The 27214-nt window shown below is 39.7% G+C and overlaps 1 protein-coding gene across 2 annotated transcripts in view; it reads left to right on the top strand.

Annotated features, from left to right (window-relative positions):
* The window catches only part of LOC128356142 (MICOS complex subunit mic25a-like), a 50934-nt gene that overhangs the window by 8272 nt on the left and 15448 nt on the right, over positions 1-27214 (top strand). For both annotated transcript variants that reach the window (XM_053316588.1, XM_053316589.1), the window contains 2 exons: positions 10002-10085; positions 16474-16544. In XM_053316588.1, the coding sequence (XP_053172563.1) occupies positions 10002-10085; positions 16474-16544 (155 nt within the window). The remainder of the gene's footprint in view (positions 1-10001; positions 10086-16473; positions 16545-27214) is intronic.

Genomic DNA, 27214 nt, shown 5'->3' with positions numbered 1-27214 from the left:
GTGACAAGCTATGGTAACGAGCCATGCAACTGTAGACTGTAACAGGTTTTTTAATTTAAATAAATCCTTATTGATTGATGTATGAATCCTTTATTTAACTGTAAATTACATCTTGATATGAGAATTTTGGCGGTTATACAGTTTGAGCAGAAATGTGTGATGAGGGATGATGAGCCCATTTGGTCATTCTTGATGTCCTTCTGTCACACCTCCTCATTTTTTTAACACCCAAGCAATATTGTTGTGTGGGCAGATGACAGGAAATCAGGTACTTGACTTCTGTCATAATAGTGTTTATTTAGTAGAAGTAAAATTGCACTGAGTTAGGGGTGCTAATTACTTTGCTGAGTAGTCAGACACACCTCATTCCCCATTCCCATCACATTTGACCATATTTTATTTGTGGCTACATTCTGTGGTCTGGGTTGGTATGTAATTTTGAAGATGATGATTTGTGACAATGTGAAAAGGAAACAGAGTAGTCCCTCAGTTGGTCACTAGATGGCATTGTTGAAGCATGTTTTGTTTGCTAGGAGATTAAAAAGTAGGATGGATGCGTGCTCTGCACAGAAACATGTGCTCCTGGGCAACATGTTCTCCCAGCATTTATTTCTCCTCCTCTGTCTCTCATCTTTCCATCCTTCTCTTCTCAACCCCTCAGTCTCTGTCCTTCGTGTGTGTGAGTGTGTGTGAGTGTGTGAGTGATGAGTCAGAGCAAAGCATTTGCCACTGTCCGAAAGAAAGATGATGAAAACCAGGGTGAATAGCCCTACATTAATTTAAGTCAGACCTAAGATGACAAACACTCAGACCACAGAGGATGATGCCACACATGTTAACAGTATTGCCCTGCTTCTGCATGGCGACAACAGGAAATCACACTTGACTGCAGTAGAAACGGTGCATTTTGCACTGAATATGTAGCCTTTCAGTTACAAGATGTTCTCACTAACCAGCAGGCCCCCCTGCTGTCAAACTGTAAAAGACATTTGTTTGTGATCACAAAATATATTTCTCTGCAACAGATCTATTCTTTCAGCACATTACTAATTCCCTAACTCTTACTGATTTCTTTATCCACAATTGTTTAGTTTAGTGTCCTTTATCTCCACATTACATACAGTGTTGGCATTTCTAGATATTATTAAATCTGTACCATGTTCAAAAGATGTCATCACATATCAAATCTGTTATGATTTGATGGCAAATACGACGTTACTAGCCCACCATCTCATCACTCCTCACTGAACCAGCCTGTGGTTACATCAGTCTGTCAACTCGGATCACTTCAGCTGCTTTGAGTGTTTGCTTTCTAGCACCAGACGGACATGTTAGTTCAGCTGTACTCAGTCAATCCCAAAATAATCTCTAGATGGATTTTTTTCCCTCTCATGGCCCAAGATGACAACATATATCTAAAATAAGAATCACAAGTCAGTTTGTTTTTCAGCAGATGATAGCACATCCACGCTGAGCAGATTATGAGGTAAAACAAATGGGACTGAAGACTTGTGCTTTCATTCAGTGTCTGTGCATCATCCGTTATTTATTGGTTACATGGAAACAAACAAACATACCAGTGCAGATGTGTGGGTATACTCAGGCAGGGTCAAAATTAAAGGTCTGCTTCTTATGGGAGCGTCTGGAGAGAGGAGTCATAGTCAACAATATAAAGTAGGCAGCGGCTGGAGCAGTGAGCATATGGAAGCATTAAGCCAGAGAGTGCAGAGAAAGACAAAGTCAGGAATGGGCTGAAGTAGCTGAAATGGAGAGAAAGGAGACTTGGAGCGTGGTAAAGTAATAGATTCAGATGTCTGAGTCCGTCAGCCAGCCGGCTAGATAGCCAGCACTGCTTGTTAGCCAAAGACAGAGGGTGAGGCAGGGAAAGTAAGGGGGGAGGGGGATTGGTGTCAGAATCCAGAACGGAGGGAGAGAAAGAGATGAATAAATACAAAGATGGATAGAGGTAAAAGAAACGTATAGATACAGGTGTAGATATGGTAGCAGAGTGAGAGAGGTTTACATTGAAACCGAGTGGGTGAACATTAACCTTCACCATAGTTATGGCTTTGATGTCTGCAAGTGTGACATACTGTGAAAGTGCAGAGATGCGCACACATAGATATAAACTCTGAATTTCTTCCTCATAGGATCCGACAATGTAAAATACAACAGCAATTCAGACACACACATTCACACATGGCTAAACCGGTTGTTATCAGCTAGTGTAATCACAGACTTGACATCTTTTCTGCATGTTAAAACAGCTAAGCCCTTTGTGCACGCTCACACTCACTTGCACACATACGCACACATACACAGCGCTCCCCCATCGTTTCGAGCGGCGGTAATTGCTGACGAGCAGAGCGCTCACCGGCTGAGGAGATTTTGATCAGAGCGGAGCAGTGAGAGAGGAGGGAGCGCCTAGCACAAATCCTGTCGGTTCAAAGGACAAATGTGTAGGAGTGGAATACCACTCCCATCAGAGAGCAATCATGATGTAATGAGACAGCTGGACAAGACTTGTTATCCAGAGGCAAAGTAATGTTTCCCAGATGCTTGTTCTCAAATTGGGGAATGATGTTTCATGCTGAAACAATCAGAGTGTGGGTCTCACCCTCTAAGCAAATTGTCAATCTATTAAAGTTGCATCAATCACAGACAAAATAAAGTCAGTGGACAGTTGCTTCTTCCTAGTGTGTTAGAGGTAGATATTGAAATTTCAAGCAAAATCCTGACGTGTCAAGAGAATTCAAATGACAAGTGTAGCCAAGTGAAACTGTAAACACGGTTCAAATCAGAACATTTCCTCAGTTCCTGTGTTCCTAATCAGATCTCAGTTTGAAATTAATAAGTGAAGAAGTAGGATCTCCAGATTTAAAAAGTTGAACTTAACAGAACTCAACTTTATTTTAAGCTGAATGTAAAAAAAAACAAAAAAACTAATTAGAGCAAATGAGTGGAGAAGACAGAAAATGCCTGTGGTTATTGTTTCTACCCATCACTCTCTCTCTTTCTCACTACTCTCCATGTTTTCTTCTTATCTTCTCTCATTTCCTCCATCCTCCGTTTTGTTATTCAACTGACATGTCTCTTTCTCCATCTTCTATCTCTCTGTGTCACCCCCTCTCTCTATCTGTCTTTCCAGCAGGCTGTGGTGGGAAAGCGGGGTGATGAAGTGTTAATTCATTTAACCTCCTCCAGCTATGTGACGAGAACAGACATTTAATGAGCAAACAGCTAAGACTAACCAATTCATGCCTCTGGTTTCTACTGTAATGTGTGCACGTGTATGTGTGAGTTTGTGTTTTTGTGAATGCACGCAGGTGCGTACATCACCCACAGGTTTTGGTGTGATGATTCATGCATATGTATTTAAACTCTGATAGAGTATGTGCATTTGTAGTGTATGTAGTAAACCTGCAGTTTGGAACCATAATTACGCAAACGCTGTAGATGTCATCACTGCAGTCCCTTGACATTTTTGACATGAGCCGGTCACCACCTCATGACGCAACGTGGTTGGGGTACGCCAAGGACATTCCACCCCGCTTGACTAAATCAAAGCAAAGCAATCATTGTTAGTTTACGTAAAGCCATCATTACCAGCGTGTGCAATTCACTACAGACACCAGATTAAAAACTCTGCTATTCTGTGAAATACAAAGATTTAGTGTAACTGACGTTCATTTACATGTTAAAAAAAACCAGAGACACTCAACCTTTAAATTTCAATGTCTTTTCTTTTAGGCTTCTCAGATGTGAAGATTTGCTACTTTTGTATCTTTTAAAATGGTGTTTAGTTGAACGTCATACACTGCTAGGGTGCATTGCACTCTATTGTCTGTTTCTCCTTTTGTCTCTATGATTGTGAGCAAGAGCAGTTTTGTTGTTATATTTTTATGCCTCCATGCCTGGAGGGAATTTCTTCAAATTTTTTCCAATTTAAGAATTTGGTAGTTAAAGGTCACTGTGACCTGACAAAAGTCTTCACCACAAATATAAGTCTGCAGAAGGGCTTAGGAAATGGCATTTTGATGCTAAAACATACATACTTCAACCAAAATTTGAATTCTTGGGTTTCAATACATATGGAACACTAATGAGAAAAAGAAACTAAATATAATGGACCAGACCTGAAGTTTCTCTCTGTCCATTGTCCTTCTGTCTATTTTGTCCATTATCAAAGTGATACTGTAATGTACTAGAGATTATTGATGATGATTAATGATTGCTCAGTGTGCCTTTTAGGTCAAATCGACACAAACACTTTGGAGTTTTAGTCAAACATCAGGATCAACTAAACAAGAGCTGGAGTGAAGCACTCAACTGTACCATTGGCATTTATTACTGGCACACATGATAAATGTGCTCACCGTTCTTATTCTCATAGAGATATGACAGGAAGAAATGAATCAGTAAATTCATTTCTCCTATGTATGTATGGTTGTCTTTCTCACTTTTTCTATGTCTTTTTCTCCCTGATTAAAAAGCCAGATCAGGAGTTTGCACAAACTGTGTCTGCCAGTGACATTCTCTAGCCTAATCCTCATTTTAGCCCTCATCTCTCTCTCTCTCTCTCTCTCTCTCTCTCTCTCTCTCTCTCTCTCTCTCTCTCTCTCTCTCTCTCTCTCTCTCTCTCTCTCTCTCTCTCTCTCTCTCTCTCTCTCTCTCTCTCTGTCTCTCTCTCTCTCTCTCTCTCTCTCTCTCTCTCTCCTCTCTTGACTCCAAGTAGAAAACCACACCAAAATCTTTTCTCCCCAAACACATAGATTTATTCAAATGTACCATTTGCATAATTCAGTATTTACATAATTGATTTCCAAGGAAGCATTTCTTGCCATACGAGGTGGTGTTGGAGACCAAAGGGTCTCATTTTGTCACTCACGCACGCACAGTCTTAGTGTTCTCTCTCCCCCTCACACACACACACACACACACACACACACACACACACACACACACACACACACACACACATATATACATACACATACAGAATCATGTTTCCATCACTTCAGAGGACATTACATTGACTTGGGTTAATTTCCTGTAGACGTAACCTAACAATAACCATTACCACCATAAAGGAAGCAAGTCCCCACAACATGTATGTGTAAACAGATCTATGTCCCCACAACATGAGGAATACCTAGAACGCACGCAGGAACTCTCTCTGTCTGTCTGTCTCTCTCTCTCTTTCTCTCTCTCTCTCTCTCTCTCTCTCTCTCTCCCCCCCCACCCTCTCCCGTTGAAGTTTCAAGTCTGTCTTTGTGTGTGTTTAATAGTAAGAAAGGCAAGAAGTATACTTGGAAATTAGAAGTAGCAAAAGTCAAAACAAAACACAAAAGTTGGTAGTGTCTCAATAGCATAGAGGTTTATCTGAATTTAAACAACAGCAAATGTAAGTTATACGTTTTCTCTTTGGTGGTGTTCACTGTACAAATTTTTAAAGGGATAATTAGGCTGTTATATTTAATTCGGATTTCACTTATATTTGAATAATTTCCTAAACAATCTGTAATACGGAGGATAGAAAATGGGCTTGGAGTCAGTTTTACTGATACTGACTGAGCTTCATTGTTAAAAGAAGCAGTGAAAAAAAAGGAGTTTGAGGTTGCGTGATTGTTATAATTGTCAGCATAATTTGATGATAGTACTTTTGGACTATCATTTGTTACATGAGGTGGTGGTGGCAATGTAGAATGAGTACCTACGTAGTACCTAGTGTGTCTTTTCATAAATGTACCTGTACTGTTGACCTGAAATACAATAGGTAGTACCTGTAAGTCAGTTGCAGTAATTTACGGTCTCATTTTAGTTTATTGTGTTGTAATTAATTTTAATGTTTTAATACTACATGTATCTTGGTCAATATCTTGGTGAGATTCTTCTTCTTGGAATACTTTCTTGTCCTGTTTTTGCTAGTCGATCCAGACTATTAATGCTCAGACTGGGGCTGCTGACTGCTGGTCACCAGGGAGCTCAGAGCTGTGAAAACAATGAGTGGGAGTAAATGCCATTGTCCGCTATGGCCCATGGACTGCACCAAAGTGCTTGGGTGTATGTTTGACTGCATCTGTATCGCTACAAGAGCCTTCACCTCTCTTCTAAAGTCTGTCATCTATGGAAATGGGACCCCCACACTCCTCTGAACACTCTGTGGGGGATCACACACACACACACACACACACACACACACACACACACACACACACACACACACACACACACACACACACAGACAGACTCAAACTCAGACACATAGTTTAGGGCCAGCCTCTGAAGCACGGAGGTTAAACAGATGGCATCGGCTGTATCTGTAACACAGATTACCCATCTCTCTCTCTCTCTCTCTCTCTCTCTCTCTCTCTCTCTCTCTCTCTCTCTCTCTCTCTATCTCTATCTCGCACACACACACACACACACACACACACTGTGCAGCTTTGTGAGTTTACCTCATTTAACAGAATGGTGTTTTTATGAGGCATGGCAACATTAGAGCCACCCACCACTCTAATCTGTCCCTTCCTGCTCTGTGTCTAATGCTGGACTGGGAGCACTTGGTTTTAGTAGGCAAGACTAGACACCCAAACATGTTTTCCTGTGTGTTTGTGTTATAATGCTCTAACTGGCTGGTTATTTGATTCGGTGATAATGTGGTGTAACATATAGTAGTCTTGCATAAGCTGTCATGTAATATTTTATGGCCACTTTCAAGACTTACAGGTTACAGGTTCTACAAAATAATGGGACAAGTTGGGTGAGAATGTTAGAGAGCAGAGTTACATCTCACACAACATCAGACATCTGGAAAACTAGATTTTATAACTTAATGTAGCCTTGAAACAAACAACAACTTGTACACAGTGGTGTTGATTACACTGGGTCTGGCTGTACTAAACTTGTTCCCTTCTTGTTCCTTTTTCCTCTACTGTTTCATTTTTCTATGTGCTGCATGTTCCCCCATTCCCTTCTCAAATCTGGCGACACCTCTCCTTTATTTATCTAGCCACTCTTCTTTTCCTCCTCATTATACCTGTCTTTTTATATTCTCCCTATTTATCTCTATCATCATCTCTTTCAACCCTGTGCTTTCCTTGTACCGTCTGCCGTTTCACTCACGCCCGCTCCTCCTTTCTCTCCTAGCCAGCAGATTTGGATGCCTGGGTAAGCAACACTACAACTGCTGGTGCCTCCTTTTACAAAAAAAAAAAACCTCACTTTTTCTTTCTCTCTACCGCTTTCTTTCTCTGTCTCACTCACTCTCTCTCTTCCCTATTCAAATGTCATGTTTTCATTGTGCATTAAAGCGAGGCTGTGAGTGTGCTGCCGCCACCATTCCACACAACAACACTTTGGGAGGTATTCAGCTAGAAAATTACACATCATCTGTGCTGCTGGCAGAGGTGATTTTACACACAAACACACATATACACACACAGCCCTTAAGCATCAAACAGCCGCTGTAGAAAGAAAAAGTGCAGCGAGCACAGTATGGGGATTTGCAGATGTGCTATTTGGGGATACATGAGCCTGTTAAGTTAGGATAAGATTGGATTACAATAAATGTAATGTCAGTCTGTATGTAAGTATGTGTGTATGCACACATGTTTCCACTCTATCAGCCAAGAGCACACAAGATCAGAAGATCAGCCAGGGAAGATGCTGTTGCTCCATCTGATCTATATCAAAATCACTAATGCACAACTCGGAACCAGCAATCAGTCACCATTACACCATTGCATGGCACAACAACGTGTGTGTATGTGTGGAGGGGTGGGTGGGTTTGTTTCTGGATGCATGTTTCTATATCAGTGCTATATAAATCTGTTTGCTCCATTGCTGCTTTTTGCCGCCTCACTCCAAGCCAGCTTCATAGTGTTCATGCATAGTATTGTGTTTATACTGTTGTAACACTGGTTCACTCATTGCCCTTATTGATTAGAACCAGTGTGTGTCATAAGTAGTCAAACATATATTGATAATCATATTAATACACATACTAATAAATAAATGTGTACACGTAGATAATAATTCAACCATCCTGTGCACACCATGTTCAGCTCACTGCTATTAAATTTACCTGACATTTGTTTGTTTGTTATTAAATATAAAAATAGTTTATGCTATACCGTCATTACATTACTATTATGATTATATGATCTAAAATGAGATGGATAATTAAAGTACAGTGACTGAGAGACTGCATGGAGAAAGATTTTACTTTATTTTAAAGATTTTTTGTTTGTCAATAACATCAGTCCATTGCACTGTTAGTGCTTGCTTTGTCTTAACTCTTGACTATCCCTCTTTTGCTGCTCTGCTACAGCTCTTCATTATTGTTCTGTCTCTGCTTATGATGTTATTACAATTAATATTTATCATAAAAGGTTACTTTATGACTTCCACTTCATTCCATTTATATAATTGTGTTATGATATGGACACACTTTTAAGCCTCACACTGTTAAAACAAGGTGAACAATGAAGATTGATTACATTTTCAAGTGAATCTTTGATTAAATCTGAATATTTTATTAAAAATCCCTGCTGCATGTACATTACTGACTTCAAGCTGAGCTTGCAACTTGTTTTCACAGTATTTGTTTGACATCTGCCTTCTATCATCCTCTGCTTGCATGCTACTACTCGATGACCCATACTATGGGTCCTTCTACAGCCAGTCTGCCATCTTGCTTCCTGTCAAAGCTTGGCTCAGCGGGCATATTAAAGCATTTCACCTCATCCTAATGCCAGCATCGCCATGCCAGCCCCTGCTGCCGCTGTGCCAGTCACATGCCACCTGACTGCTTTTGTAAGTTCTCTTACATTAGATGGAGACACTGTTAAATAGCTATTTCTTTGTGGTGTACATGTGATGTACTGTTCTTATTATCATAACAAACACATACACCATAACACAACATAAAAATGGAAACAATATAATAATTTTCACAATGGTCATTCAAAATGTCTATGCCATTAAACTGTTTTAAACTACTTTGTTTTGTTTTCTTACTGCTGCAGAAAAGATGTATGTGATGTCACCTGTAGCAATTCTTACTAAATACTTGTAGTGTTAATATTTTACATCAGTGGTAGTGCATCAGCTGATAGCTAATTTATGTCTCAGTAGTTGCAGCCTTTAACTGCTGTGGCAAAGACTAGTGATAGTACACCAACAGAAGTGTGAGTCGTAGTCAAGTAGTCATATGTATGTGGTTAAGTATAGTGATGTGATACAATCTTTTTATAATGTGAGTGTGGGGGCGTGGTTCTGTGAGAGGTGTTTACATTTTACTGGAATATGAAGCAGACAATCAATTCAAATTTATTTTTATATTGGCGCGCAGGTGGTCGAGTGGTTAATGCGCATGCCATATACGCAGCCGACCCCGGTTCCAATCCCGATCGGAGGTCCTTTGCTGCAAGTCACACCCCCCTCTCTCCCCCATGTTTACTGTTAGTCTACTGCTAAATAAAGGTGTCTATGCCAACAACAAAATTTTTTTTTTTTTTTTATATATCATTAGTGACATCTGTCTTCAAATTTTGGTCATTTCAGCATATCAGAAACCACTTTAATAGTCATGTTTCTGGAGTCTGTTGGGCAGGTCGCCTTGATTCTTCTCCCCACAGCATTTAGCTCTGGCGTTCGTCCAATGTTCGCAGCATGCCCATAGGCAACGGAAGTGAACGTGTTGTCTCAACCCAGCATTTTTAGTGTAATTTTACTCACTTAGTAATTATGTAGATACAGAAAACTGTCAAATTAAGAATTGCAGTTGTTGGCATTGATTTTCTTCTCCTCATTTGCCAGGCAGTCAGAATAGAATATTTAGACAGGCCTGCACAGGCTATATTAGTTTAGTAAATTGTGATGTGTCAATATAAAGAAACTATACCACATCTGTATTTTCTGCCTTTTTTAATTAAACATGCAGTGTTTTTATTTTTATTTTTTTGTCTTTTTTGTCCTATTCTCTGTGTCTTCCTCAGGCCAGGCAACTGGAGAGGAAAGAAAAGGAGCTGGAAAGCATTTCCTGCTTCTATAAAGATCAGCTTGAAACACTGGAGAAGAAGGTAAGGACAATGTTTCTATCTTACAAACATGCACATCATCAAAAAAAAAATAGCCAGAACTCATCTGAAAATCAAACATGTCTCCCCTAAATCATTTACTAGTTTTAAAAATGGTGGTGTAGAGAGCAAGATAATAGCTCTTTGGAATTTTGACATGTATAACAGGAGACCTTACTAATGAGATAAAAACATGCTGTAGGCTTTCACTGAAAGGAAGTCTTCACACATCAGGAATATCGAAACAAGTCTTAAAGTGACATATTACTCACCCTCCTTGGAGAGTAAAATCTTATTGAGACACACAACACTCTTCCCTTTCCTGGAAATGTCAAGCCACATACCAATGTCAAAATGTAAATGTAATGCAATTGAAAGTTTCAGGCAGGCAGATGAGAGTCACGACTTGCTGTTGATGGAGCAGCACTCAAGAGAGGTTTCACAGCACTGTCTCTTTGAGAGAGCTTCAGTTGCCTAATCAAATATACTCTGCTTCATCACTATGTCTTTTTGCCAGAAACCCTACAGTCTTTTCACCAAATAGAAAAATATAAAAGCAGTTTGTTGGCTGCTTTTAAGAAATTATGACCTGTGTTCCCTCCACCTGAGCACTAATGCGTTGTTGATATTTTGCACCCTGTAAAGACAACTAGCACAGTGGTTTGATAAATGGAGCTAGCTTTTTACCGAGTAAAGTTGGGCAGATTTGTTAAAAGATTTCTAAGGAACAAGGTTGGGACTGGTGTATGATTGATATTAGTGCAGGAAAAAGCTTGCCGTGGGATGGACAGAGACTACAAAAACAACAAGGTAAAAGGCAGGAGGCTAAAATTAAAGTATGAGTGAAGTAAATGAAAGAAGGAAACTTAACAGGAAACCACAGAAGCCCAGTCAAAAATGATGATTGAATATAAGATGCAGAAAAAAGCTCAACAGGAAACCACTGAAGACCACTGAAAAATATTGAACCAATATATGATGCAGAGGAAAGCAAATATATTTTATTTTCATTAAGGTACATTGAAATTACCTAAAAAAGCATTCACTCATTCCTGTCTCTCATGCAGGTATGCATACACACATACACTCTCACCTACTTTCCCCATACTTTGACCCCTCCTCTGTATATTCTTAAACCCTCAACTACCCCTACAGTATTCTGTAGACACTCTTTGGGACTTGACTCCCCCTCCACCCCGTCTCTCCCTCCCTCCAGCAGGGCCCATCAGGCAGACAGGGGACCTTATCTAGTCCCTGGCACTCGCCTCCTTTAGGCCTCTGAGAAAACCTTTTACATAGCCAAGTTAAATGGAAGGGCCCCTGCATACCGTGCGGCAAGCAGCACACGCTGCAATGCTTGACGGAAGAGACTGATTGGCAGAAGAGTGGAGGATGCTCTATCTTTCTCCGCTCACCGCCACAGTCCCTTTTTCTATCGCTTTTTTTCACCCCTCACTTGCTGACCTGCATGCGGATGAGGGAGTGAGAAAGAGGGGGGACTGAGAGCGAGAGATAAAGAGGCTATATGGACTGTGCATTAAATAGACAGTATATCCTGAGCTGGTGTCCATCTCCCTCCTTCTCTTCCTTCATTTTCCAATCTAGCACTCCATTCATCCAGGCCTCCTTTCATGCCCTCATTCCCTTTCCATTGCTATCTTTATTCCTTTCACTCTCTCACACTTGTGGCAAATTCCAGTTGGGCTGACAAAAAATGGCCACTTAAAAGCTGAATTGCGATGGACTGACTCAGGTCAGCCACATTAATGCAAAACACAAGTTGAAATAGTAATATGTCTCACTTTAAACATAAATTATGATCCAAACATGTGTCTGGTAATACTATCCATAGTTCAGCATAGGCACATTGCTGTTAAATCCTCCCTCACCATCAGTATTGTGTCAGAATGTATTAATGCAAAAAGGTGATGAATGTCAATGTCTCAGTGTGAATACCACCCTGCGCTTTCATTCTTTAGATGTATTCAGAAACTGGAGCTTTTCCGTAGAACTGTGTTCATTTCTGTATGAAAAACACACATGCAGAATGTATACTCAATTGTGCTGTTTGGATGTCTTGATTATCTGAGGCAGACATTTAAGCTAGAGGTAAGAGCAGTGAGATTAGAAGGAGAATTCACTGGTAATTGTTGTGTGATCTTTCACTGAATCAACATTTTACTGTGGCTTAGCAGCAGCTCCTTCTAATAGGCTATTGTGTGTGTGTGTGTGTGTATGTGTGCGTGTGCATGTGCGTGTGTGTGTGTGTGAATGATTACCTTTATGAAAACGGACACAAACACACTCTGGTGTCCAGTTTGCCTAAGGGATGAATGACGATAACAGACTATTGTGTTTGTCTAAAGGCTGTGGATGCTGTTTGAGTCCACTACTGACACAAATGAGAAAACAGGCTGTGTGTATGTGTGTGTTTATTGTGACAGGCTTGTGTGGACTCTGTAGTTAAGAAGTAATTGTGAAAGAGTGGGCAGTGCACTGCGCAACTTTGAATTCCCCATCCTCCACACACAGGTTCACTCAGTTAAAAGACACCCCAAAACTGAAACAACCCCCCAAACATAACACCACATCCTGTACCCCTCCTCTCTCCCAATCCTCTTCTCTCTCGTTTATTTGTGGATGCCTTCCTAATCTCTTCTCAGAGTACAGGTGGAGTATATCTGTCTTCCTGTGGCAACATACCCTGTGACTCTGTAAACAAGTCTCAGTTTAAAATTCACCTCTTTTAATCCCCTCTTCCCCCCTTTGTCGGCTGCTGCCTCGGAAAAAAAATAATTAATCCGCCTTCGTCCAAGCGTGGAGCGTGAAACAACCCCTCCCTCCAAATCCTGACATCAGCCCATCTCAATCCACAGCTGCTGGAGGGTGTTCAGACGAGTGTGCATGCAAGGATCATCTGAACACAACCGTTCACGTACAAACACAGATTTAGTCACACACCTGCATGTATGCAAGCTTACACACACGCAGCACATGTGCACTCACACTAATCCCCTCCATGAGCCTCTCCAACACCCCCAAAACCTTGCTTTCCCCCATTGAGGGTTATCATCCCCCCTTTCTGTCTCTCCACATTGGGCTTTTGTCCCCACGGATGCAAATGACTGGGAAGAGCTCAGAGTGTGTGTGCCAGTGATAGTGCTGCCACTTCTCTGGTGTCAAGAGAGCTGAGCAGGGGCTGTTGGTTGGGGTCTGTTCTGTCAGTGCACACAAAAAAAACATGTTGATACTCACAAACACAACACACAGCCTCCCTTTCCCCCAACATTTCAAATGGATGATAGTAATTTCATTTTGAATGTTAGACTCAATTTGTGGCAGAGGGGAAATTATTGAAGATGTGGACACACTTTATCATTCAAGTGAATGGGGAGGTGTGTCCAAACCTGTGATTGGTACTGTGTAGGGGTTTCAAAATAGGTAATGGATGCGTTGGGAACATTTTATTTTCGCTAATGTTATCTGTTTTAGGCAATCTTTTCACTTAAGTGGAAATTGTTAGTTCCAGAGCAGAAGTTGTAAATGTAATTGTGTTACTTGTATATAATTTTTGTCTTCCAATTTTCAGGCAAACATTGCTCTGGGGACTATTCTGTCCTGTTGCTAACTCTCTCTTGGCCTGTTGTACAGCGCTGACTGCCAGAAGGGGTGGGATGCAAGAACTGGATAAGATATGATCCCTCACTGGCTTCCCACCATGCGCCATGTTTTCATTTATTAGTCTGCTACCAAACAGGGAACCATTGTATTAACACCTAACCCTTCCAATTTTCCAATATAGACCTCTGGCAGAATCATCAGTGAGACGTTCACTTCAGCTTTAAATCATCTGCTTGCTGCTTCACTTTCTGATGCCCTGCTCTCTATGTCCTGGATAATCTGAGGCACCCGTGGGTTTAAGCCCCTGTGGAGTCTTTTTTATCTTGGCTCGAACACTGGATGTCCCACAAGGCAACCACAGACTTTCATGTTTCAGCTCAGCTTTCCTCTGTTGAGTGTACCCACTGAGCCCTTGACCTGAGGCTAAAGGCTAAGTCGCTAACATCTGGCCAACTTCTTACAATATATTCCCAGGGAGCCATCCAAAGTATTAGTTAACTCTCCTCCAAGAAGAGACGAGACTTGCTGTCTTTTTTAATGTGCATGAATCCAGGGTTTGGCTTCTAGCGCTGTCAAATGAGGGTATTTATTGGGGTATGTTTAATCCGTAGTAGATTAATAAAACATCTGAGCACCTGCTCAGATTTGTGGAGCTGTTTTTTATTCCAGAGGTAGATGGAGTTGGGATGAAGTGAATTTAAACCAGTAAGGCTTGAGATGAATGAGGTGTGAAGTATACTTTACTTACAGTCTTTGGAGCTCCCCTTTTACCCCCCTGCCATTGAAGTGTGGTATTTACACCTAGTCCACATATTGTCAGTGGGGAGACGTAGTGGCAGCAGGAGTCTAATCCTGTGTCCTGTCCTGGATAATCCAATATGGCAACATAACTGGCAAGGATAAAGTCTTTCGCCTAGGGATGTTTGGCATTTCCACATAGTAAATTGCCATGACAGGATGCACCTGGTCAGCCAATACAGGACACAAACAATAAGATAAGAAAGGTAAACACTGCAGCTGCATCTGAACACGTTTACATACTATTCCTATGTATAGCATCTGTAGCCTGGTCCCAGATCTCTACATCTCTGCCCACATTCCCAGCTTTGTTTTTTGTTTTTTAATCAAATCCAGTCGGTCTGATGTTGTGCTCATTGATGTCTCTTTCCCCTGTTGGAAAAACAACTGAGCCAATCAGAGCTTTGTAGGCAGGGATTAACCATTGGGATGTGATCTTCTTGTGCCAGAGCCAGGAAACTTGGATGAGACTGTTATACAGGAAGTTGTTAGTTGTCTTTCGGAAATAACAACTCTTAAATAGGCGTCTTTCTTCTATCACCTACTGTTGCCTCTGTGACTACTGACAACTTGAACAGGAATGAAAAAATAGATGGATAGATGGGATATCCTCACAAAGGAGTTTGTACTGTACGTAGTCTCTGATGTTGTTATATTATCAGTCCTCCTTCCTACGAGACTTTTTTTAGTGCTGTTTTTTCTATAAAGAACAGGAAAGGAAATGATTGAGGGGTAGATTATTACATTGTAGTGAACACTAGCAGATAGGATTAAGTGAAAGATGCCTATCACATTACTTGCGTCTTCTCCAACACCAGACATTCAGATCAGGAGAAGCATGTCTGCGGATCAGTGTGATTCAGTATGAAATAATGAGATATGAAAATGACTAGGGGGCACTGGAGAAGTAGAGGGCTAGGGATTGTGGAGGAGGTTTGTGTTTGATCCCATCTCTTTCCCTGCTCAGTCACTTCAATTATCTTCCTCTCCTATCACCCTCATCTATTGGGAATATAGGGAATAATTAAGTAAAAGCACGAGCGCTGCGGCTATTGGTTTAAAATGGTGATTACTGCGCATTGAAAGTGAATGAGAGGGTGACGAGAGAGATTTGCTTTGTGTTTGGGGCATTCTAGATAAACTGTATTTCATATGTTTTGACACAAAGCCTGTTCATATCACAGAGTAGATTACTTCAAATATATATTCATTGCTGTAGCTGGAAATACTGCAGACTGGATAACTTACTGTAAGGCACATAACAAACAAAGCCATGATCAGCCTTCTGATTTTGTTAATGCTCACATTAAAAATTTTAAACATATGGTTGGAAAACTACCTGCACTCTCACCTTATGCGCAGTTTGTAGCACAATGTGGTGTAGTTAACATTGTGACCACAGATTACTTCAGTAGAGGTGTGCTGTATATGACCTAGCCCTCTAGGCACAGGCTCCATCTGTGCAGTAATTGCTGTTTAAATGCCACTTTTCCTTGCATGAATTGAGGATTGATTATGGAGTATCTACAGGTCATCAGCTTTCAGATTTGTTAGCAGCACTGTAAAATCCAAAGGTCGCTAATTTAAGGAATGTGACATTTCAAATTTTAGTTTTATGCATTTTGCTCGTTGTTGGCTTATTAGCGTTTTAATTGAAGCTTAAAAAAATGCAACTGTGGTGATATTATGTAAATGTGTAAATTGTAGACTTGTCTAATCCATCGGACTTGATTTGGGGACTTTGACATATTTAGTTCTTTTTATGGTTTGTAATAATGTAATCTGAAATTTGAATACTGTTAAAGCTGCGCAACAAGTTGTCACATCATTAAAGGCAGCATATGCCTCAGCAGTCTGCTTTCTGAGAACATTTTAAAATGTAAAATGAAATGGGGAATTTTACAGAACTGTAAAATGTGTCTTAATATTATTTGATTGTTACCTTTCTCTGTCTCTGTCTCTTTGCCTCCAGAACCTTGACACTTACAAGCAGATGGCTGAACAGTACGACCAGGCAGCCACCAAAGCTGAGGCTCACATCCGGTAAATACTGTGAATTAGCCTTATAACATCATGTCTGAGATCCAGTGTACTTATTATATTGTTGCTCCTTTACTGCTTCAGTAGTGTTATGTCTTCATTGTACTAACCTATCACAGACAACTATAAATAATCTATGAGTGCAGAAACATTCCTCTTCAGGTCACACTCACCATAAAGATTATATTGATGTCCAGACAACAATTGCCAGAGACCTGAGTGTAAAGGTTGTTTGCAATGTTCGTTTGCTGTTAATGTGAACTCAGCATGTCCTGCAGATACCTGACCTCACTTGCCACCTACTGTAAGTTGCCACTTATAAGCTCCCCTATAATATTTGATGATTTTATTTCTCCCCAGATGAATAATACGCTTTATCCATCTGCAATTCAATGCAGCATGAAATTTGAAAAATTTGAGAATATTTGCTTTTATTTCAAATGTAATATATATATATATATATAAATATAGATCTACTGAAACACAAGATCTGCATCCAAGAACATTATAACAACTTGATACTATACATATTTCCCACACTTATCTTTCTGCTTATTGAGTCTTAGTTTCTTTTCTTTCTCTGTAGCCAGGTTTCCATCCAAATGTAGAAAAAAATTAATCAATTTCCACAACACAGCCAAGTGTAAAAACTTTTTTGTGATAGTTATTTCTTCTCTGACTATTGTTATCATTTTTTAATGCACAAATTGAAAGCTCACAGGTGGATGGAAGCACACTATAATAAATGTCTCTCTTGTCTCAGTACTATCAGTCTGGTAGCAAGTAAAAGCTTCGCAATCGTGGCATGAAATTACCATCTGACTTGGCCTTTTAGATAGTTTAGCCTCTCAGAAAGTGGCTGCAGTCTGCTGATAGGAAAACAGAAACAGCATGACATCACAAGAAGCTGAGGGTCTCCTATGGGACGGCAGAGTTCAGAACTCACCTGCTGTCAAAAAGCATGTCAGTTTCATTCAACACTGAACTGATGCCTCACTGGCACTGTCAGAGTCTGTGGATGCTGCCAATTTACACCCTGTTGTAACACCCATTCTCACCCCTTTTTGGAAAGAAAGAGAGCCAAAATGCTCGATGAATCCAATTTAGTCAGAGAGCAATTCATTTTTCCTTTTCCCGCGTGCATGGCAATGATTATCGTAAAACTGATGATAGATGGCTAATTAGCTCTGATCTTTTTCGAACTGTTTGCCAACCATTTGCACATGCTCATTTCTCACCTTTTAGTTTCATTAACACATAAAGCCTCTTTTTTTACCCCTGCTCTTACTGTACACCATTAAAACTGAAAATTAGATATCTTCATGACAAAACCTGTAAGGATTATAATGTAGGAGCCATCTATTTCCACCCTACTTCCAACAGTGTTGAATGTATTGATATTGGTTTGATTATTACATTTCCAATTGATATTTTTATAACAATATCTGTAATTGATGAAATAACAACCGTTCATTTGTACACTGTTTTAGTTTGTACTATAGCTACACATTATACTCATGCTGTTGTCTTATAATGAAGGTAAAGTAAATTTGTGGCTCATCTTATTATGTGGTAATTGGATTTTCGACAAACGGTCTACAGTTTTACTGAAATCTCCACACATTTTGTAACATAGTGGGAAATGATAAAAAGTTATCTCCCGTATCAATTTGCATTTTTGCTGCATTACTTTGTTACTTTGCATCGTTTGGTTTAGTGAGTTAAGGTGCATTACCATGAAAAAGAAACCTTCGAATATAGACTGTCAGCATCCCCCTCTCTATGTAATTTTAACTGTCAAATTAAGGCAAAATGTAACACTTAGATGTCCTTTACAAAAATATACATTATTAATGTTAATATTATTTTTTCGTCACTATGACGAAGTATGTGATGTGTATCATAGTGTGGTAGCACACAGTGTAGTGCATTCCTGGAAGCTGTGAGAGAAAAAGTAGTAGTACTTGATTCAGTAGTTGGTTTTTTTGCCAGCTTTGCACTGTATGGTGACAGTGACCTCATCCATGACACTGCCATCTTCATGCACCTGTCTGGTCCATTGAATTCAACAACATACAATTTAAGCCCAAATTTTCTCCAAATTATTACATTTGCAAGGATTTGCTATTGTCCATAGCTGCATGGAAGAGGTTAGAAGATCAATTCAGCCCAAGTTTGCTGAAGGAAGAGCATTTTGTCCTGCCACAATGTGGTGCTCATTATTTTTAGTGTTCACACACACACACACACACACACACACACACACACACACACACACACACACACACACACACTCGCACACATACTTGGGTGCACATAAATGTTCACTCCCATTTTTCCCTTTCTATCTTTGCCACACATACGGGCACACTTTGTATTCAGGCAGCCATGTGCTCGTCATGTTCTGTCAGCATTTGGGCAGCGTTTCATTGTGCTGTGGTCACGCTGTCATTTCACACTACACTGACCACCCAGTAATTATTCTATTTACCCACTGCTGATGGGAGGGGGAGCAGGTGGGGGGCTGCAGAACAGTTCAACACATTATGTAGCTCAGTATGTGTCTTTCTTCTGTCTTTGTAACTGTCTGTGTACCCAATTCCTCTTCTAAATGTGTCTCTTACTGTCTCATTTTTCTAATTCTAAATCTATCTCATTTGCTTATCTCTGTCTTTTCTTACTGACTTCTATCTTCTCAGAGTTTCCGTCTTCTGCTTCAGTGGAATTGTTTTGGTTCATTTGATTGTACACCTGACCTGCACATCTACACATAGATGAATATGCAAGTCAAAACGGCTGATTATGGAGAGAAAATTGGGAGAGATTTTTATTTGCAAAAAGACCAGGCCAGGGCACTAATCATTAATTGGTGGAGAAGGTGATGTGACGTATTTCCTAGAGAGATGAGTTGCCCAAGGCAGTGTCTAATAACTAGCACTAGGTTTTAAATTTTCATAAAGACGTGATTGGTAGCTTGTGGAGGGATTGTAAAGGAGCAGCATATTCTTATAGCCCTATTTGGGCAGACTGCTATTAGCTATAGTGCTCTGGATTAGTTGTACACCAGCAATACATCTTTTAAACCCTTTTTAGCCATTTCCAGGTGTTTGCAGACAGTTACATTAAACCCACTTTGGCTGTTTCCTAGCTGTGACTTCAGGACCAGCCCCAAATAGTTTGAGTACAAAAGTTTAAACTGAAAGCTGCCTTTGTTGATCACAAGGCACCAAGTTGGAAGGCACCTGGGATATTGCCTCTCTTTTCCTACATCGGACAGGTCACACACTCTAAAACATTATCCTCGAGTGGAGACACAATGAGTGGTAAAACGTTATCAACATTTACTACTTGCCATGCCCAAGTACATGAGGCATGTTAGAGGAGTTTCATCCATTAGCTTTGCCTTGGGGTATCAGATTACCCATATTACCCAAAAATACCACACCTAAGAGACCCACAACATTACAGCTTTCCTTAAGATCTAAAAATCCTAATCCTCTTAAAAAAACCTTGTTACTCTGAAAGTGTTAGCAAAAGGCAGAACCTAAGTGAACCTCAGGTGGATGTCTGCATGAGGATTCACCATGAAGTAACTGCTGACAGTTTGTACTTTCAAGCCTACTTTCATGTGGGTTTGTTATATCAACTTTAAACAGTATATGTGTCTGTTCTTGTGTGTATGTGTGTGTAGCATGTCCAATTAGTGACACAGACCGGTAAGCTTACTGTAAGGATCTCTGTGCTACCCAAAGTAGCAGACAGCTAGTCGTTACTAGACACAGGACCTGTGTGTACTATAGTCCAACAAAGATTTACCATTAATATTAGAGGGCTCCAGTCACTTACTGTACACATGCTGACTCTTTGACTGCCTCAGGAGTTCAATGTAGTATATATAAAAAAAAACACATACACACAAAAACACTCCTTTGCAAGATTACAATCACAGGAAGGTCAGATTTAATAGTCTGTGCTGTTTTAGATTGGTGAGGAGTTAGACAAGTCTGCATCACTGGTCACTGCTATATTTTTCACTGCTGCCTTAAAAATCATATTCTTATCAGGCCGTTGCCTTTATGTGTATGTAAATTAGAGTCATATTTAGTGTATGTCCTATATAGGAAAAATACACAATTTTGCTGCAACTGGTTTAGGAACTGGAGGTGTTCAAGGGTCCATTGTGGAGACTAGATCTGCAACCTGAGTTAGGTCTGGTCCAAGTTATATTCATTTTAACTGTCTCAGATAGGGTCCTGTTGCACTGTTGCAGGTCTTGGGTCTGTGTATCAGTAATTTAAATTCTAAGGAGGCACCGATTTGACTTTTTCTCTTCCAATACAAATGTATCAGTTTGGAGGAATCTATCAGTAATGATTCCTGATTCAATGCCAATGTTCTTCTTTTCCCAAACCTTAAATCTGTATACCATATTGTATCAAACTCATTAGAATCATTTTTATGTCAGATATTATGAGGTTAGGGAGGTAACGCTGATGTGGCTGAATGATTTTAACTGATAGAATGAACACGGATATTAACAATTTATTGACAAAGTAACTATTTAATTGCAAATTGGTCATGTCTTAACAGTAACCAATCTACATATTAAGGTCAGTATCGGCCCCAATACCAATCCAGTTATTTGGATGCATAATTCTCAGCGCCGCTGCAAAAATGACTGTGCTTGAAGTAATGTTGATCACTTGCTCGATTTCATTAGAAGTTGCTAGCAGCTAGTTAACCATATAACTTCGCTTAGCTACTGAAGTAGGGGGAGGATAAAAGCAGACAACCCGACTCTCCCGGACGTTCCGTTAGTCTCCCGCATATTGATAGCGGCTCCTTGACGCCCGCAAATGAGACACAATCTCCTGGAATCTGGAGCGAGCAAGCAAGAACGCGCACTAGAGAGTGACTGTGTGTGTGTGTGTGTGTGTGTGTGTGTGTGTGTGTGTGTGTGTGTGTGACTATCAATGCAGCGCGTGTGAGAGCACCGCATCTTGATAGATCTGTGTTGCTGCTTATTAAATCTTCTAAAGTGTAGGAGCAGTTCACACTACATAAAACTAGAAAGTGTGCACAAAAAACGATGGGTTTTCTATGGCTTTTGCGCGTCATATCAATGATATAATGTCACTGTGTGGATCATAGTTAGTGAACTATCAGATTCTACCTGCTCAGATCTCACAGTCAGCAGCAGGAGATGAGGAGAGCAGCAGGTGAATCTAGTGCACATAGTTAGTATGGTAGCCTAATGATGGAAAAAATAAAACTGGTAACTACAAAAATAAACCACTATTATTATTTATGTTTTATTTATTGTTCCAACAGCTCCGGTCGACTGAACAACAGAACATACCTATTTTTGTGTAGCATACATGTGTATGTTATTTTGTTAAAGCTATTATTTATAATTTAATATTACTTTAACAACTCAGGGATGTCCAAGCAGCAACACATTGTTTGAGCACTTTGTTGCATTGTCAATTTGAAATAATGTTTTGTTTTTGAATGAATGGGTGGAAATGTTTTTTTTTTTTTATCCAATTCATCGATTAATCGAAAAAATAATCGACTGATTAATCGATTATCAAAATGATCGTTAGTTGCAGCCCTATTATTTTTCAAAAATTCTTCAGGGAAGCATACCCCTGGACCCCTCTGGTGTTGCTAGGCTACTGACACACAGCACCGCTGCTACAAAAATTTCTAGGGGAAACACTGCTCCATATGTAAATCCCAACTGGATTTAAGCAGACTTCATATCGGCTCTGAAAACATGGCGTCATGATCATCACAAGAGAAAATTTTGTTCTTAAACAAGAAGAGATCGGGAGATTATTTTATGTACATCTGCTTGGTTTTCCATAGGTTAGTTTCCAATTGGACTCAGTATTTAGTACCTGTGAAGACCTCTAATATGAAATGCAGTAGCAAACACGCATTCTGCCAAGCTGTGTTACATGCAGCAAGTTTTATATATGCACCATCCTCTTTGACATCCACAGTAAGAGATTAATAACATTGTACGTGGTAACATTATTATTGTGCAAAAAGTATGTGCACACATGCTGCATGGATGTGAAAGCTACACTGATTTTCAGGAGAAAAGTGAAGTTGTTTAAAGAAAATAACTTCACAAATTAAATGACACAAAACTGGAATTGAAATTGTTGATGATAAAAAGGCTATTGATGGAAAGCGATAGCGGTGCAACGCTCCAAAGAGCATGTCCCACCCCACAACACCCATAACTCGAGTGAGTCGTCCAACCACAAGTTCTCCTGATTGAAAAGTTATCAGAGATGAGATGTCACACACAAATACACATGCACATGTGCACCTTATCTTGTTCCCGCATGTCACCTGTTTTAATGAAACACTCTCCTTATCCCCTCCCATCTCTCTCTCCCTATATTCCCACAAAGTGAGTTTGGTGGGGATCAATCAGCCAGGCTAACAGAGTGCGAATTGTTCTCCTACATCCCTATCTCTGTTCAGCACTTCAGCTGTCAGCGTATGAAGATACGGGCGGAGTTCTGTCTGTCTTCATCCATGGCTAGTAGTTGTTTTTGATTGCTATTCCCTTTTGAGAGAGACTTTGTGTTTTTGTGGAGTTGAGATTAAACTTGTGAAGTTTTATGTTGTCATATTGTCACATGAGAGCTTAGGATTTAGGTTTGCTGCATCACTTAGCAAAGGTAGGGTAAGTGATTATTATAACTACCAGGATAATCATAGTTCCTGAGTTATGTCAGTCTTCAGACAGACGTTCACATGCTTTATGAACTAAATCTAGTTCAGATTTTATGTGATTCTGCAGGTAATATTTCTGTGAGGTGAAATATAATGTTGTGAATGTTATCCTTATGGCAGTATCATAAAAGCTTTACAAAGCTTCTAACAATACATGATGCATGCTCCTTCATTCCTTTTGATCTCACCCCAGCCATGACATCTTTGATCCTCTCCTCTCTTCCCCTCCACTCAGCGTAATATTAAAAACCAAAAACACAATGGCTGCTGCTTTAAAAGAACCCAAATCCTTGTCATCATACATTAATAACCATTCACCCACCACACACACACACACAGACATACACACACATCAACACAAACAACACCAACTTAGACAGAGAGAATAATAAAATGCTATGCCCTTACAGTCTTTCCCTTTTCTTCTTATTGCTTTATTCCCCAATGTCACGCTTTGCAGCAGTGCAGAACTTGAGCTCTCTTCATAAAAACCACACGCTGCCAAGGTGAGACAAAAAGTAATGAGAAACTTTAACGATTTGGGCCTAATCTCTCTCCACCCCCATCCCCCCAACTCTGCACATATTTATGCAAAACGTCACAGGCAGAAAGCAATTGGAGTGTTGTTTTGCTTCTTTTTGCTGCGAAAGTTAGCTATCAAACTAGCTGGGGTGGCTAATGTTTTTCTAATAAGAGCTCACCTTTAATTTCAGTCAAACGAGGCAGTTGGTGCAGATTAGCAGAGGCAATTTTCTGCTTCAGATTCCATTATTAAAACACTCCCGCTATCAGAAAGTTTCTCTTGTTGAATAGAGAAAAGAATTAGTTTTTTTTTTTTAGTTTTTTTTTTTTTTTTTTTTTTTTACTTGAGCTTGGATTAATACCTTTGGGCTATTGTTGCTGTTATCTCCTACTTTTAGGGAGTAATTCAGAATGCCAACCAGCTGTCAGACTGCAAAGTCAAACATCAACCAGTGGTATAATTTGAATCATGTGATTCACAACAGATTTTAAACTAACACAACAACACTGTCTTCACTGTCAGTCTATACAAATTCTCTGTTTTCAAGAGCTGCAAATCCCTTCATATGGATGTAATGTAAAGAGCCATTCAGCCCCAAATCCTATATCATGTACTTTAAGGCTATTACTTTTAATAATAACTCAGGCCAACACCTCAGTGTATTAAGCTGGCTTCAGCATAATTGAAACTCTTGTCCACTCTTATTAACAGCAACTAGTGAATTGTATAGACCCTGATAGCACTTTATCAGTCTTCCTACTGAATGACTGTCAAACCTTAAGTAAAGAGCACTAACATTCAACTGGCATCCTGACCGGTCATTGGCATGGCACCATACAATGTGGCAGAGATAAAACGTGACAGTTGCCATGGGTTACTGTTTGTCTGTGCAAGCTGCAAGGGTTATTTGTCATTTAATACGTCACTGTCAAGTTCTCTTGCTCTCACTCTGTCTCTCTCTCTCACTTTCTCTCTCTCTCTCTCTCTCTCTCTCTCTCTCAGGTTGCATTCATTTCTCTTTTCATGAATATTCTCACCACCAATGATTTATTTAATCCTGTCGCTCTACCCTCCACTGCACATGCAAGCACACGCACACCACACAATACACATACCAGTGCAGAGAAATTTCTTCTGTGCGTGTAGTTTATCTCACAGACACACACACGCACACGCACTCGCACAGAAAGTGCTTTTAAAAGGCAGAATTCACACACGTGCACACAAAATGTATTGTGTGTATTTGTCAGTGAAGGCAGGGACTACTGAGCTCATTCGTATGTGAAGGATGCATGATTCTGTAATTGCTTTGAGGGATGGCATGGGGGCAGCTCTGTGTGTGTGTGTGTGTGTGTGTGTGTGTGTGTGTGTATGTGAGCGCATGATTGAGTATATGAATATCAGGTGGTCAGCTTCCTAAAATAAATAGGCATGTCCCATCATGTCAAATGAAGCCATGCGTCTCCTTATCAAATTGAACACTAATTATTTTCCTTTTCCTCTCACTGTCATTTGTTCTTTACAGTGCAGTGTTTCATGCAACATGAAAAAAATGATAATATCTAAAAAATAATTGACAATTATGTTGACACATCTAACCCCCTCCACTGTCTGAGATGTTTCGCTAAGTTCTGCACTCTAGAATAAGGCTGTAGAATAACATGGGGTCTCGTCTAGTATCACAAGCAGTTAGGAGACATAGGAAAATAATTATATTTATATTGATTCCCATAAGTTTACCCATTCTGTTCTGTTTCAATTGATAATATTCCAGATAGACCTCTGTTGTTGTTATAAACGTGTTAATGAGCCACACTGTTGCACTGGGTGACATTTTCCTTCACCACAAAGACTATGGTCAAGGTTTGTTTAGTACGGAGCCCCTCTGGTGACATGGACACAAAACAAATTAAATTGTGGCCACAATGTAGCTATAACGTAAGCACGAAATACTAATTTGTGGCCATGAAATAAGTATAATGTGTGCAGGAAATACTAATTAATAATATTAATATTAATATCATTCCTGGGTTTCTGGTGACAGCTGCACATTGTAGAGCTCTGAAACGTTAAACTTGATGCAGCTGATTTAAACATTATACTCAAGCTCTTACACTGTCCTATGAAATCACTTTAGTCTTTGGCAAATCAAAGTGGAATGATTTTTATTGATCAGGGTTAATCAGGGTTCTATTAGCTGTAATATAGCAGTGTAAAACGGACTTTAGCAAATCAGGACCAAACATAAAACATCATCAAAGTGTTAACATAATGGTTTAAAGGAATTATAGCACATTTCATCTGCAGGTAAACGTCAGACTGATCAATAATATAGTGAACTTTGAATCTTCTGTGATTTTATTGAAGGACAAATGTCCAGAGAACACTACACATTCAGTAGTTCAGTCAGAGCAGCAACAACAACCTGCAAATCAATACAAACTAGATTCTGATCACTGATGGACTATAGGTTCCCTTGGCAACGTGATACATACAGTGAGCGCTACTGTAACTGCATCATTAAACGCTGCGGTTCATATAGCTTATGTATTCCCTCAGCTGAGAGTCTGACACACATGATGCTACTTTCAAAGGAGATGATCAGTGACAAAGGCTGTTTAAGATGATTTCAAGCTGAAACTGTGAACAGACTTTGGTCCGGACGTACTGTAGGCTATTGCAGGTTCTAGAGAAGGTGCACTCAATTTGCTTACCCAGCTGTCCAGGAATGATATTGATATTATTAATTAGTATTTCGTGCACATATTATATCTATTTCATGGCCACAAATTAGTTTTTCGTGCGCACGTTATAGCTATATTGTGGCCACAATTTAATTTTTTTTGGACCGTGACACCAGAGGGGCTCCGTAGTTTAGAGATCAAATAAATAAATACAGCGATTATGTTTTGTACTGCACATCACAACCTCTTGATTTTGTACTGTATTGTAAAGAACTTTCTAGCTCTTTATAATTGATTTAAAAAATAATTACCCCTAACAGACCTTTTTGAAGCTCTTCTTGAACTTCAAATGACAAAACCTTCATCGGCAGATCATTTTTCCAGTTGACATGAAATGTTGTTTTTCTGTGCTCTTAAAGATGTTATCATCCATGTCAACTTCAAATTTAAGCTTTAAAGTAAAATTTGAAATGAAATATTTTCCCAACCACTGGTCAAATGCTTTCCGTAGATAATTATTATGATGCAATCAAAAGCTACAAAATATACCTTTAGGTGAAATTGTTTTATCATCACATATCTAGTCTCTTCTGTTCGATTCATGTCTGTTCTGTCACTAGCATAATACTACAGTACGCAACGGTGTGAATGAAAGTTGTGTCTCACTGTTTTTGTGTGTATGTACAGTATGTGCATGTGTGCATACATAT

This window comes from Scomber japonicus, chromosome 3 (assembly GCF_027409825.1).
Source record: "Scomber japonicus isolate fScoJap1 chromosome 3, fScoJap1.pri, whole genome shotgun sequence".
NCBI classification, from domain to species: Eukaryota; Metazoa; Chordata; class Actinopteri; order Scombriformes; family Scombridae; genus Scomber; species Scomber japonicus.
This window is presented reverse-complemented; position numbering and strand designations above follow the sequence as displayed.